General features: G+C 40.4%; 1 protein-coding gene and 1 pseudogene across 1 annotated transcript in view; both read left to right on the top strand.

Annotated features, from left to right (window-relative positions):
• LOC139473690 (intersectin-1-like) overlaps positions 1 to 7943 on the top strand; it is a 69386-nt gene extending 61443 nt beyond the window's left edge. Inside the window, exons 45-46 of the mRNA XM_071256395.1 lie at positions 2463 to 2636; positions 3817 to 7943. Coding sequence (XP_071112496.1) covers positions 2463 to 2636; positions 3817 to 3962 — 320 coding nt within the window. The 3' untranslated portion in view covers positions 3963 to 7943. The remainder of the gene's footprint in view (positions 1 to 2462; positions 2637 to 3816) is intronic.
• On the top strand, positions 7941 to 8942 carry LOC139475257 (uncharacterized; annotated as a pseudogene).
• The last annotated feature ends 7677 nt before the right edge of the window (positions 8943 to 16619 follow it).

Raw genomic sequence — 16619 nt, 5'->3', positions numbered from 1 at the left:
GTAGTATGTGCCTGGTACACTGTAGGTCCTTCACCTCTGTACTAAGTGTGACCTGATGTGTTGTGCTCAAAGTGAGTAGTATGTGCCTGGTACACTGTAGGTCCTTCACCTCTGTACTAAGTGTGACCTGATGTATTGTGCTCAAAGCGAGTAGTATGTGCCTGGTACACTGTAGGTCCTTCACCTCTGTACTAAGTGTGACCTGATGTGTTGTGCTCAAAGTGAGTATTATGTGCCTGGTACACTGTAGGTCCTTCACCTCTGTACTAAGTGTGACCTGATGTGTTGTGCTCAAAGTGAGTAGTATGTGCCTGGTACACTGTAGGTCCTTCACCTCTGTACTAAGTGTGACCTGATGTGTTGTGCTCAAAGTGAGTAGTATGTGCCTGGTACACTGAAGGTCCTTCACCTCTGTACTAAGCATGACCTGAGGGGTGGAGTGTCTCCATGTAGTATACCTGTTACACTGTAGGTGGCAGGCCTTGCTGTCCACTTGCTCATGTACGTCTGTGCACCATTGTTCAGTTGTAGAGAGAAACATGAAGTAACAATTCAATGACATTATTCTGTGTAACTTCACTTTTCATTCTATGAACCATTAGAGAAGAAAGCAAGTACAAATAAAATAAATTTGAATTACTCGCTTTAAAGGTCATTTTTCATTGTCACACATAAATATGCAAGAAGTTAAGGAACTCCTGATTCTCTTGCTATATTTTTATTACTATGTTTGCTACTTGTGAACTCGAGATACATGTATTACTTGTATCACTAGCTGAGTGTACCTTCTGTCTCATGGTGTACAATCCCATTCAGCCCGTAAAGTCCTGTATACCCTGCTAGTGACACATGTAACCTACGGTATGACCCTGCTAGTGACACATGTAACCTACAGTATGACCCTGCTAGTGACACATGTAACCTACAGTATGACCCTGCTAGTGACACATGTAACCTATGGTATGACCCTGCTAGTGACACATGTGACCTACAGTATGACCCTGCTAGTGACACATGTGACCTACGGTATGACCCTGCTAGTGACACATGTGACCTACAGTATGACCCTCCTAGTGACACATGTGACCTACAGTATGACCCTGCTAGTGACACATGTGACCTACAGTATGACCCTGCTAGTGACACATGTGACCTACAGTATGACCCTGCTAGTGACACATGTGACCTACAGTATGACCCTGCTAGTGACACATGTAACCTATGGTATGACCCTGCTAGTGACACATGTAACCTACGATATGACCCTGCCAGTGACACATGTAACCTACGATATGACCCTGCCAGTGACACATGTAACCTACGGTATGACCCTGCTAGTGACACATGTGACCTGAGGTATGACCCTGCGAGTGACACATGTAACCTACAGTATGACCCTGCTATTGACACATGTGACCTACGGTATGACCCTGCTAGTGACACATGTGACCTACGGTGTGACCCTGCTAGTGACACATGTAACCTACAGTATGACCCTGCCAGTGACACATGTGACCTACAGTATGACCCTGCTAGTGACACATGTGACCTACATTATGACCCTGCCAGTGACACATGTGACCTACAGTATGACCCTGCTAGTGACACATGTAACCTACGGTATAGCCCTGCTATTGACACATGTAAGCTACGATATGACCCTGCTAGTGACACATGTGACCTACAGTATGACCCTGCTAGTGACTCATGTAACCTACGGTATAGCCCTGCTATTGACACATGTGACCTACGGTATGACCCTGCTAGTGCCACATGTGACCTACAGTAACACCCTGCCAGTGACACATGTAACCTGAGGTATGACCCTGCTAGTGACACATGTAACTTATGGTATGACCCTGCCAGTGACACATGTAACCTACGGTATGACCCTGCTAGTGACACATGTGACCTGAGGTATGACCCTGCTATTGATAAATGTGAACTACGGTATGACCCTGCTAGTGACACATGTAGCCTGAGGTATGACCCTGCTAGTGACACATGTGACCTGAGGTATGACCCTGCTAATGACACATGTAACCTATGGTATGACCCGGCTAGTGACACATGTAACTTATGGTATGACCCTGCCAGTGACATGTAACCTACAGTATGACCCTGCCAGTGACACATGTAACCTACGATATAACCCTGCCAGTGACACATGTGACCTGAGGTATGACCCTGCTAGTGACACATGTGACCTACGGTATGACCCTGCTAGTGACACATGTGACCTAAGGTATGACCCTGCTAGTGACACATGTGACCTACGGTATGACCCTGCTAGTGACACATGTGACCTATAGTATGACCCTGCTAGTGACACATGTGACCTACGGTATGACCCTGCCAGTGACACATGTAAGCTACGGTATGACTCTTCTAGTGACACATGTAACCTATGGTATGGCCCTGCTAGCGACGGTATGATATGACCATTTGTTCCTTTCCTGCAGGTAAGAGTGACCCGTACTGCGAGGTGAGCATGGGGAGCCAGGAGCACCGCACCAAGGTGATCCAGGGCACGCTCAACCCCAAGTGGAACCACTCCATGCAGTTCACCATCAAAGACCTGGAGCAGGACGTCCTCTGCCTCACTGTGTACGACCGGGACATCTTCTCCCCTAACGGTAGGATGTCAGGATATTTCCCTGTGGCCATTTTACTTTTGGATTTTCTGGTATCCATCACTTTGGTACTTCCAACTGTTCCTTCTTTCAGCAATGTTTATAAAGGGTCTAGGCTCTATGGTCAGATGTCCATCTACAACCTGGGTGAGACATTTTCATGAGTGAGTGCTATGTGTGACATTAAGACATTGTCTTATCACTGTGTCAGAATAATAAGCAACTGCTAGATTAACCGAATATATATTATAAAAAGGTAGCTGATAAACAAATGTAGGTTTAGGAGGACTTGTATCAAACTTCATTGGCCTGAGCCCATTTCCACTCTCAGCTGGTATCCATCTTGCCTTTTGAAAGACTGCAGGTAGATTAAACAGGCCAAAGGTAAAGAGCCTTTCAGTCTGATATGTTGCAGTTGTTTCCTTCAGACTTTACAAACGTGTCAAGGACTCAAGTTAAGCTCAAGACTAAATTCATGACTTCAGAACTTTTTAGTTTCCCCAGTTCATCGAAAGTACATATCCTTAGCACACCTGCCATGTTTTCTTGAGAGGACAACCAGATTGTATTTAAAGGTTATGAAAATTTTGCCACCATGCCATTATAAACATGCTGCTTCATACGTTTTGGCCAACACACAGGAAACCTGCAATTCATGAGATACGGCTTTCACTGGGCTATTCACACAATTATGCCTTTTTGACATATATAATGTTTGAATTTATTAATCTATAAAATATGACTAAATCTTCATAATTGTCTGGCACTCTTCGGAGGAAAAGGGTCTGGTGTTTTGAGAGCTAAAATTTTATTACGTTTAATTCCGAATTGGTTACTCTCTCAAAAAGATATTCCAGTGTTTTGAAACCTGCAAAATCAATGCATTTCAATATGTTTGGGCCATGGAAAGGTAAATCTACGCGGGTTATCGCTATTACATGACGATGTACACAACGTTAATGACATCATGATAATGTTGTTATCGTGAAATAAACCGAGCCTCGTTCTTCATTGTTCTTTGCGATTTATTGTATTGCTAGCCATATTTGCAAATTAGTGACGTACCCATATTATTACTTGATACAATATAAGCTTCAATGCTATGGAATCGTCCCAGGTCTTATCTACACTTGTTCACCAAACGATATTCATGCAGCCTCTCATGTATAATTCTTTTCTTTAGACTTCCTGGGACGGACAGAGATCCAAGTGAAAGAGGTGTTCTGCAGTTCCAGTCGGAAGGGGCCGATCACCAAGAGGCTCCCTCTGTATGAAGTTAATTCAGGGGAGGTAATCGTGAAACTGGATCTACAGCTGTACAACAGCTGAAAGTCCCTACTGGACACAGGGGTGTTTTAGTTATGCAGAGTCTTATACAGTATATCGGACCTCGGAGAACAGACTAGAGAGTAGACCTGTCAGGTAGCCTGCCAATAGATCACAAGTACAAATCTGTAGCGTCAGTGGTTTGGTGAGCCATGGGAGAATAAATAATATTGAAAGTGTTTCCCATGGTTATTTTAATCTTCATCTTCGCAGGATTGAGAAGTGTCTTGGATCCTGTTTTATGATCGGTGCAGTGAGCACCTGTGCAATCTGTGAACCACCAGTCGGACAGAACAGCTTTTTTGCTCACTTTCTGTGCTGCAAACTCAGTGGACGTCAACTTTTATTTCTTTTTGATTGTTATCGATACGATTATGGTTACCCTAATAGACGTCATCCTCATCATCATCCTCATCCTCATCATCCTCATCCTCATCCTCATCATCGTCCTCATCATCGTCTTCATCATCATCATCATCATCATCATCGTCATCATCATCATCATCCCTACTATCACCAGCAGGCCGTTTCCTATCCTTGTACATGCTGGTGATGAAATGCTCATGTTATGAGTATATTATCTCATCATTATCATCATTGTCATTGTCATCTCAATCCTCCTCCTCCTCCTCCTCCTTATCATCATCATCAGCAGCAGCAGCAGTAGCAGTGGCTTCTTCTTGAGCAGGTCGTCAGAATCATCATCATCACCATCATCATCATCATCAACATCATCAACAACAGCATCTTCCTCCTCCTCATGATAATGAAACCACATTGCCTGTACTTGTCACGCTGCATCCTATCCTGGAAGACAATACTGCTTCAAATATTCATCAGGAGGGCCTTACACTAGCAGAGGCTCATTTCTACGGAGTTAATTGCCTACTTCCGGAGTGTCCCTACCTGACACATGTATGAAAACTAGGTTTGATGGCATGTTGACACATAGGTCAATGGTGGTACAAGTATTTGTGGCAGTCATGTACATATGCCTGCAGATGTTTCTTTTGTGTTGATCATCATGAAATGGATCAAATTAATCTCAAAAGATTGTTATGTCAGTACCTCACTGAGTGGATTAGTGGATTAGTTCAACGGTAACCATGGCTACAGTTTCAGGAGTATGATGGGTACCAGGTAGTAGTAGTATAATATACAATGTCTCCATGAATTATTGCTGGAACACTGATCCAGGACACTCAACTCGAAAATGCCTGATTGTAAAATACCGCAATATTCAGTAGAAGTGAGAAATATTTGCAGTAGATCACTATCTATGCTTCTGGTTATGCAAAACAGGTGCTCTATATAACAACCAAGTGTAAACATCAGTCTCTACTTACCCAACACACACTGACTGGATCGCAGACTATGCAACTAGGTTCAATATGTTTAGTTTTTGAGTTGAAATGGTTTTGCTAGTCATAGGTTCATTGATGACATCATCCTTGTTCATTGCTATTAGGTGAGTATGGGGGACCCAGTTGTCAAAGTCACAGCAATTCGCTGTGCAGAGTTGCATCCCTTAGCCATGCCAGAAACCAAACATCACAGGTTCAAATCCCGATTTTCATACCCTGGGTTTTTCAACAAAGTGGTAAACGTCTAACATGTGCATCACTTTGGGCTTTCCTCCCACATCAAGCGGACATGTCAGGATGTGACTGAAATAGGGTTCTAAGCAGCGTTAAACCCAACTCCCTCAAACACTCTCTATGCATAGCTATTCAATTCTAGTTGTCACTTACATCAGCTAGGGACCCAGTCCATGTTAAATGTGTCAGCTTAACCCAAGGAGGATTCCAGAAACATTGAACACCAGCAAGGGTGGAAGGGTTGCTTGTGGGCCTGTCGAGTCCATTGTGCATTGGTGAAAATACAAGGAGCTTGAAGTCCACATGCTCTTGCTTCATAATCCACCACTGTCCCCTATTCAGTGGAAATGGATTCTTCCATTGCACACAGAACACCTAAGGCCCCAAAATGTGGTGTTCAAACAGATTGTTCTTGAGTTTGTCTAGCCATAGTAGGGCTAGTGATTTAAAGCTAATGTACATCTGTCACAAGGACTGGGCCTGGGCCACCTCCAGATCTGTTGAAGTAGAAGAGTCAAGGTGAGCGCTACGTTTGTCATAAGTCAGTGTTATAAGTATTTCGGTTGTGATCTTCTTGGCTCTATGATTGTGGAACAGGGCACTGGAGGACAGGTAGCACATTTCTAATGGTGCCTCACAATTTCTGTAGCACAAACTTTCCTGCATTCTATTTATGTTCTACCTATATCTGTCAGTGTGTATGTCTTATTTATGAATCTTTATCCCAAATTTGGATAATGACGGTTATAATCTCAGTACCCCAGGTAAAATGAATTGCTGTATGTACACTGTTATGTCATTTTATTGGACTATGAATGCAATCACAGACATGATTCTATCGTCATCATTGTCATCCACATCCCCATCATCAACGTCATCGTTACCTGGTCATCATCTCCATTGTTTGCTTGTCAAGTACATATTAATTACTCCTATTGTCAACCCTTATTGTCAAAAGTATTTATGGGAAGTTGTTTAAATGTGGTTATTTTCCAACTCCATTAATTTTGTATTCTCTCGGTTTTAAACCACATCAGAACTAGTACTGTCATCCATAATTTGCTCCCTTAAATGTGATGTAATTCATAGCTGAGGTTGTGGGTGGCCCAGTTGTCTTAGGCATTGCACTTCACTGTGCAGAGCTGCACCTTAGGCACAGAAGAAACCTAGGTTCGTGGGTTTGAATTCCAATTCGCCTGATTCTATTTTAGGTTTGTTAGCGCTATACCCGTGCTCGTGTTTTTGATCGAAGTAGTAAACTAAACGTCTAATACCTCCATCACTTTTTTTCTATGTCAAGCTGACACACCATAATATTACTGAAATACTGTCTAAGACAGACTTAAACTAAACTCACTCACTCCTTGATAGCCTTCTGGCACCCCACATGATATTTCAAGGAGAATAAAACTTATGTTTTGCCCATATGTGACAGCTGTCTGTGACTACTTAATAACTCCATGGGGAAAAGACTTTTGAAGAAATATATAATTGTTTTGCTTTTCTATAGGTAACACAATAATATTTGTACATAAGAAATTAGGAAAGACCAGTTTGTGTTCTTGTCTTTTTAGCCAACAATGAATAATGAATTTGAAAATTTCTAAGTAAATCAAATGCTGTATTAGATGATACCTTTCTAACATTTTTGTGGTTCATATTCTTGTTACTTACAAGAAATGCAGGAAATCAATTCAATTTTCATTTTAAAAAAACAAGCCATGAAATTTATCTCCCAAAGAGTAATAATCATTTTATTGTAAAAAATCCCCAAAATGTGAATCTGTTTTTATTGAGAATATTCTTATAACATTGTTTTGCGTAACTGTTTTCTGCAATCTGAGTTGTTGATTCTTGTATATCTTTCAATTGCCCATATGACATAGATTCAGTTACATGGGAGCCTAAATGTGAGCCAAAGCCTCAATAAAAAGTATTATGTTTCTGGTCTTTTGGTGCAGTCTATGCTGCGACAACATTTCTTTCCTTTTTAAAAAAAGAAAAGAAAAAAGAAGAAGCTCATTGAACTGACACCCCAAAAGGCCTTATTATATCCACACATACTCAGACCAAGGCATCGTACATTGTGTGCAGTTTGTACGTTCATTTTTTTGGAAGCAGGTTAAAGTTACCTGCCCTTGGCTGAAAACCACAGCGTGCGTGCGTGCTTGCGTGCGTGCGCAAAAATGATGCAAACAGGGACCAGAACCATAATATTTTTTTAAATTTGACCTAATATGTCCTTGTTGATTGTTTTTTTGCAAACATGTTCCAACTTTGTATTGACTGTTTCTTGTGTAGCCTAGTGCAGGTTAGTGTAGTGTTGCCAACTGAAGACCTGTCAAGTTCCAGGAGCTAGACGGTTAGGATGCTGGTGTGATTTTGTCCTGTTTCTTCAAATTGTCGACATTTGTTCCACCCTGGACATAAATGGGGTAACGTTGTGATTACTTTAATAAGGGTGGATGGATGTTGTGTATACCTTCATATGGATGGATGGATGTTGTGTATACCTTCATATGGATGGATGGATGTTGTGTATACCTTCATATGGATGGATGGATGTTGTGTATACCTACATATGGATGGATGTTGTGTATACCTACATATGGATGGATGTTGTGTATACCTACATATGGATGGATGGGTAATGTGTATACCTATGTATGGATGGATGGTGTTTATACCTACATATGGATGGATGGTGAGTATACCTACATATGGATGGATGTTGTGTATACCTACATATGGATGGATGGATGGATGTTGTGTATACCTACATATGGATGGATGGATAATGTGTATACCTATGTATGGATGGATGATGTTTATACCTACATATGGATGGATGTTGTGTATACCTACATATGGATGGATGGATGGATGGATGTTGTGTATACCTACATATGGATGGATGGTGTGTATACCTACATATGAATGGATGTTGTGTATACCTACATATGTATGGATGGATGGATGTTGTGTATACCTATGTATGGATGGATGGATGTTGTGTATACCTACATATGGATTGATGGATGGATGTTGTGTATACCTACATATGGATGGATGTTGTGTATACCTACATATGGATGGATGTTGTGTATACCTATGTATGGATGGATGGATGTTGTGTATACCTATGTATGGATGGATGGATGTTGTGTATACCTACATATGGATGGATGTTGTGTATACCTACATATGGACGGATGGTGTGTATACCTATGTATGTATGGATGGTGTGAATACCTACATATGGATGTTGTGTATACCTACATATGGACGGAGGGTGTGTATACCTACATATGGATGGATGGTGTGTATACCTACATATGGATTGATTAGTTCTACTAATTCAACACATTTAATTACACATAAGTGACAGTGTCAGCTTTTACATCATTCATTTTCCAGGATTAGTTGAATCTATGAGGCAATGTTGGAACATTTAAACCACTCAGCAATTTTGAGTGTTAGTGTTATGAAGTAAGCTTTAAAAAATGCATTGAATTTAAGTTAAGATGTATCTCAGCATAGAATCTCAATCTGATATATTTATTAGGTGCAACAAAAGTATCATTCTTATGCTTAATATATGCAAATTTTACCATGTCATGTTACATCCTTCACATATGTTAGGATTCACATTGACCTTTTTTTCATTTAAAAAATGAAACGTGAGTGAGTATGATTTTACGCCGCTTTTAGCAATATTCCAGCAATATCATGTCGGGGGACACCAGAATGGGCTTCACAAATTGGACCCATGTCGGCAATTGAACCCAGGTCTTCGGCGAAACAAGCAAATGCTTTAACCACTAGTCTACCCGACCGCCCTAAAAGTCAAACAAAAATCCTTATCTAGAACAACAGGACCCTAGGGATTGTGCCACTTTCATCCATGTACTTTTATGTTTGTTACCCTAGGCCTGACCAATGTCCTTGTTATACAGTCCAACCTGATGTTTGCAAAAGTAACAAAGAAATTGTGCTATGATTGAATGAAACATGTTACTTTTGACATCCATTTGGGTTTTGCTTCTATTTCATAGCTTTTTGTAGGAGATTAGCATAAATTAGCTCAGGCATTAATCTTTGTAACATTTCCTTCATTATCTTAGCATTCTGTCAACTGTTTTGGTGTAGTGACAGTATTGTCTGACCTCAGTGAGATATCAGTATACTATTAAGTGGGAAATATAGGTTTGGTGTAAAGGTTGTGTGTGTATCGGCTGAAGTGGTACATGGAACATGAAGTGGTACATGGTACATGCCAGGTGTTGGCATGATGTGTCCCTTGGTATATAGAAATAATGGCATTATGGATAAGGTGGGGTAAAAATCTAGTCTTAGAAATGATACTCTTGGTGTGCCTATTATGCACATGTTATGTTCTTTAAAACAAAAATTATGGTCAAAATTGGCATTAATGATTTTTGTGTATCTTTTTCAAATCATAACAACCGATCCAAATGTGCGCCTGAGTCTCTGAGAACTGAATCAACTATTCCTTCTGATTCTTGGTCTACAGTAGCCAGGTCAGGGGTGCATCAATGTCTTGGGGAGGAACTTGTTTATGATTGCAGAACTGATCCTGCTGAAATAAGTTTAATCTAAAGTCAAATATTAAGTTATTCACTGTAGGATCTGAACATTAACACCCAGAAGACGGGTCAATAAGATTTCAAAATATTTAGAAAGGGGCCTTGTGGTGTGCTGTCAGTAAATGTTATGCTCAATAGTTTCCTCTGTAATTATATAGAGTAATGCACCTATTTAAGTCACAATATATAAGCAATAGTATTACAATATGATCAATACCTATTACCATGATAATGTCTGCATGGAATTTTATAAGATAAGCTTTGTTAAACTATTGTTTAATAAATATAAAATATGTCTAATTTCCATTGCTTTCAGAGTGAAATATACAAACATAGGCAATCAGCATGATCAGGTCTATCTGTGCTGATATGTGATTTTGTTTGTTGGAGAGTGTGTTTGACATTCCTCTTGGTGGAAATGGTACCCACTTTATGACAAACTTTACCAATCAAAAGCAGGTAGTTTTTTTAAGGAGAAGAAAATGAGTGAAATAACAAAATGTTTAATGTGAATGATAAAGCAGACAATAATGTATTCAGTAACAAAACTGACAATTCATTATACGAGTCACTGGAGAAGGAATGCCATATCGACAGTATGTCTTATTGTTGTATGATTAAGACTTCTGGGACTTGTTTAGCCTGGACAATAACTGTTAGTGTTCCTTCCATGTACAAGGCCACCCATCATATCTCTGTCAGCTGTTATAGTCTAATGTGTGTGTTGGTGTATATATTTGTTACACATAACATGATTGAAGAGTGTGGACAGCAGTTGTCAAAGAGAAATCCTGAAATAATAAACAAAAGTATCATCCTTAACTCTGGTTGTGTTTTCTGTGTGTGAACACTCCATCTGTTCCAGGGACAGAGCCATCTCTGTTTCTGTTGTACTGAATGGTAGATGAGTCAAGCACAGTGTAGTGTCTTCTTTAGATGGATGCTCAATCTGTTCCTGGGACAGAGCCATCTCTGTGTAGATGGATGCTCAATCTGTTCCATGGACAGAGCCATCTCTGTGTCTGTTGTACTAAATGATACATGAATCAAGCACACTATAGTGTCTTCTATAGATGGATGTCTAATCTTTTCCAGGGACAGAGCCGTCTCTATGTCTGTTGTACTGAATGATACATGAGTCAAGCACACTGTAGTGTTTTCTGTGTGTGAACACTCAATCTGTTCCATGGACAGAGCCATCTCTGTGTCTGTTGTACTGAATGACGCATGAATCAAGCACAGTGTAGTGTTTTCTGTGTGTGAACACTCAATCTGTTCCAGGGACAGAGACATCTCTGTGTAGATGGATGCTCAATCTGTTCCATGGACAGAGCCATCTCTGTGTCTGTTGTACTGAATGATACATGAGTCAAGCACACTGTAGTGTTTTCTGTGTTTGAACACTTAATCTGTTCTATGGACAGAGCCATCTCTGTGTCTGTTGTACTGAATAATACATGAGTCAAGCACACTGTAGTGTTTTCTGTGTGTGAACACTCAATCTGTTCCATGGACAGAGCCATCTCTGTGTCTGTTGTACTGAATGATACATGAGTCAAGCACACTGTAGTGTTTTCTGTGTGTAAACACTCAATCTGTTCCATGGACAGAGCCATCTCTGTGTCTGTTGTACTGAATGACACATGAATCAAGCACAGTGTAGTGTTTTCTGTGTGTGAACACTCAATCTGTTCCTGGGACAGAGCCATCTCTGTGTAGATGGATGCTCAATCTGTTCCATGGACAGAGCCATCTCTGTGTCTGTTGTACTGAATAACACATGAATCAAGCACAGTGTAGTGTTTTCTGTGTGTGAACACTCAATCTGTTCTATGGACAGAGCCATCTCTGTGTCTGTTGTACTGAATGATACATGAGTCAAGCACACTGTAGTGTCTTCTTTAGATGGATGTCCAATCTGTTCCATACACAGAGCCATCTCTGTTTCTGTTGTACTGAATGATACATGAGTCAAGCACAGTGTAGTCTTTTCTGTGTGTGAACACTCAATCTGTTCCATGGACAGAGCCATCTCTGTGTCTGTTGTACTGAATGATACATGAGTCAAGCACACTGTAGTGTCTTCTTTAGATGGATGTCCAATCTGTTAGAGGGACAGAACCATCTCTGTGTCTGTTGTACTGAATGATACATGAGTCAAGCACAGTGTAGTGTTTTCTGTGTGTGAACACTCCATCTGTTCCAGGAACAGAGCCATCTCTGTGTCTGTTGTACTGAATGATACATGAGTCAAGCACAGTGTAGTGTTTTCTGTGTGTGAACACTCAATCTGTTCCAGGAACAGAGCCATATCTGTGTCTGTTGTACTGAATGATACATGAGTCAAGCACAGTGTAGTGTTTTCTGTGTGTGAACACTCAATCTGTTCCAGGGACAGAGCCCTCACATGTCCGTAATTTGCTGGGTAGATTGCTAGCGGCTTTGTTTGAGAGTTGAAGAAGGTCTAGTGTCCATTTTCAGTATAGGTCTAGAGAGAAGGAGTTCTCTGAGTGAAACTGCATCAATATCTCATGTAAGTAGAGCAGTCATTAACTGTCAGCATGATGTACTTGACAATGAATGTGTAGACAAAGTGGCGTTATCTTGCTGTTATGGTATGACTGCTGCAACATATGGTTTTGATTGCAGTACTCGGGTGGTCCTTCGTTATAATATATCTTCGGTATATAACTCGACATAAAATCATAAAATATCATTAAAATTACCTTCTTTTACCTCTTACATCTCTTACATCCTTTACAGCCTTACAGCTAAAACATACAGCAGCAATAAACATGTTGAAGACCTGTCGTGTAATTTAAAAAACGCCAGGCATTGAATGTACCCTTTGTGGATTGATTTATGCTGGAGAGACACGACAAAAATTATCGACTTGAGTCTGTCAGCATAGATCAAGCATCAACAGTGGTTCAAATTATGTCCACCAACATTTTAATTCTGAAATCTCAATCTGATTCTCTATCCATTCCTTTTCAAGGAAATATTCCATCAAATAGCCTTAAAATGCAGTCCAGAGATAGAAACTGAAATGCCATATGTAATGACAACATAAAAGACGTTGGCAGTCTCCCCAAGTAACGAACTGCCAACGTCAATGTATTGAGTCTGCTTCTGGCACCCCAAAGACGTCGGCGCAGCCATGGTGACAAGAAAGGACGAAGTTCAAATTATACTATTCATTTGGACGATTTGTTACCTCTCCTTTTGGCAGCTCTTGGTGTAAATGCCACTACCAAGACTCATCATACTGCTACTAACCGTTTGGTGATATAATGTTAAGGGAATTCTCTATTTTTGACAAGAACAACCTTCGTCAGCTGTTCAAATATGAGCCAAAATATCACGAGCAGACCCCTACCAATAGGGATCATATCTATTAAATTATCATGGACGCTGTCGCAGCATTTGCCAAAATACGGGCCAGCAGAGCAGAGGAACCCACTGAAAGTCTTACAGAGTGCGTGATGTTGTCATTGGTAGAATGCACCAACTGAAAAAGAAGAAACAGAATTGGAATAAACCCATTCTGTACCAGCTGGCTGTCATCCAAATTCTGGCTGCCCTACTGCCCTACATGCAACGTTTGTAGTTGTTCAGACTGACAAGGTCTCAGATAACATAACCATTATAATAGTATGCATCACTGCATTAATTATTTTCAAAGAACTTGGCTCGATATGGCTGAAATACTGCCGAAGTGACGTGAAATATAAACTCACTCACACAAAGAACTTGGTATAAGTGGCATGACAAATAATGTCACATATAAATCTGCCCAAACCATACATCAGTATCAACGTTTGACTGAACTCTGAAGATTAATGTCCATTCCTCTTTTGTACTGGATTCCAAAGTTCCATAAAAATCTGCGCAAAGAGAGTTACTCTACTCAAAAGAAGTTGAAGAACACCCGATTAATTTCATAAGGCAAAACCTAAGCTGTCCTTGCTGGGTGCGATTGCAACACACAGCCTTAAAAATTGTGGATGTTCATTAAACTTGTTTTGAATTGTATATATTGCTGAATAACCATAATCCTTAATACCAAGGAAGGACTTTCTGAGATTAATACCATGTGGATTCTCAAAAACTCAATTTCTATTGATTTACTTCAATTCTTGTATCTCAGAAAAGAACCAACTTTGTACACCATTAACTCACGTGACAAACCCAAGACAACACTTCATTCCTTGATCCATGAGGCATTTATTATTTAACGTGGTGACCATACATAAAGTTACATCTCTATCTTCTGTCAAAGGTTCGGGACAATTTGTCAAAAATGGAAGCAAATGTTAACTGAAGTTTACTAAGAAAACACTACGTGAAAAGATGGACTTCCTCATTGATGGCATCTATGTAAAACGTGGGGTACATTTAGGCAAGAGGTAGCCATCACCATGGGCACCCATCGTGCTCCCCTTCTTGCTGAACTGTTTCATTATGCGTGTGGATCGGAATTTCTGCTCCGATTGGCGAAGTTAAACCAAGGGAATTTGGCCAAGAAGTTTGATGTGATATCGTTCAATAAAACGGCCCAATTCCCTTCCACTGATTTACCCAACAATCCTGTATGCTCTTTCCGTGAAGATTTCAAAGGGCGTCATGCGACTCTTGCTGAAAAGTTGTTTGATCAAGGAAACAACATTCATTAAGAAAATCTTTCAAAATGTTTTAAGGTAGATCTGTTAATGATGTTGGATGCAATTGCCTATTTTGACTTGTACCACATGTTTAGTTGAATAAATGCCCTTGCATGTGCTTGTGACGGGTGCCACCGGTGGGGAAGGATACGCTCGCCTTTTCTCGAACACCCGGTGTCATTATTATTGATAGTGATTAATAGACATATGTTCATGATGAGTCGGAATCGTACAATCATTAAAATGGTTTCATCTCCACAAGGGACCTGATTGTTGCTGTTGTTTGTTCTGTTGTTGTTTTTGTTTGTTTTTGTTTTTTGTTTGTTGTTGTTGTTTGTTTTGTTTTTTGTTGTTTTGTTGTTGTTGTTTTGGGGGGTAGGGGGTGGTTCTAAGGTATTCCCCTGTTGAACGATTGTTTCGGGGAAAAATGAAAAGAATACATCTATAAGGTGTCGTTATCCTCTGACTTGCAGACATCGATGTTTCAAGGAGCACCAATCTTCTGAAACGGTTTGAAGCTCACGTTAGCATTGGTAATGAAAGTGATATTGCTTGAAGATTGCTAAATGCGGCGTGAACCCAAACCACTCACTCGCTCATTCAGACGCGCTTCAACCTGTACTAACAATGTGTGTTTCTAAAACCTTTGTATAAATTTGGTCGGCATTAAAAACACGATCAATCGAGCAATGAAAAACACCAATCCCCAGCAAGACTTCAACACTGTTTCTTTAAGACATGTCCTTTGTTCAAGATCAGGTACCTTTCCTTGGCTGTAAACACATCATCTGGTTCCCTCCGCCGTATGACGCAATGCCGGCTGTCGTCACCATATGCAGACAGCTTCCTGTACCTGACGTATCCAGAGTCAGTGTCTCCTGTCAGCGGAGGGGTGACTACATGCCTGCGTCATCTGAATAGTTTCCACTAAACTCCCACCAAGCTGGTATTGTAGTCAGTTAAACATATTCGCTTCGCATTGTGTTTCAGTCGTTAGGGACGAATGCTGCTCTTATAAACCTTAGCATCAAGTATTATATTATACATAACGCGCACCTATGTTTTACTCAACGAGAAAAAGGTATGGTAAACCCACCATCTTTAAAGGATATCTTTTTTTGAATATATCCTAAGGCCATTCTAATCTTATCCCACATTATAACAGTAGCAATGTTGTACTGATACGAAGGACAACGGTTTTGTGGACACACACTGGAGGCCTGATTAAACTATTTCCATTAGCTACGTTCTGTGCGGGACTCTTTCATTAGTCATATGCTTACATGAAATATTAAATGTGAAAAAATGCAAAAACGGATCACACACATGTGAATATCTAATTCTGTCTTGAGGTGTGTCGTGAACACAATGCCAGGGTCGATATCTTGTTCAGCAGATCAATAATCATGTAAGAAAATGAAACAATGTAACATACTGTTCTATGATGTATTGAAGTGTAGCACTACCACAGTAATTGTACCAGCACAAACAGCTGTGATCGATAGACATGGTTAATGTGGAGTGACTCCATGTGGTCTCTATACCCGAGTCATTCACTGTTTAATGTAAAACAGCCGACATGTGTTCGTACTTAGCATTGATGTATGGTTCAACTTTTCTACCCCTACTTTGGAAAATTGACAAATATGCAGTGATCAAGTCCTTCAGAAAAAAGTGGCTTAACAACGAAAGTCATCCATAGTACAAAACAAGGGAAGGGTTGCCTTCCTATGCCACCGTAAATAGGAAGGCAGTTGTGACTAGCATGGCAGAGAGAGCCTTGAGACGACC

The sequence above is a fragment of the Haliotis cracherodii genome, unplaced genomic scaffold (assembly GCF_022045235.1).
Source record: "Haliotis cracherodii isolate W230 unplaced genomic scaffold, xgHalCrac1.p SCAF_3, whole genome shotgun sequence".
Taxonomy (NCBI): domain Eukaryota; kingdom Metazoa; phylum Mollusca; class Gastropoda; order Lepetellida; family Haliotidae; genus Haliotis; species Haliotis cracherodii.
This window is presented reverse-complemented; position numbering and strand designations above follow the sequence as displayed.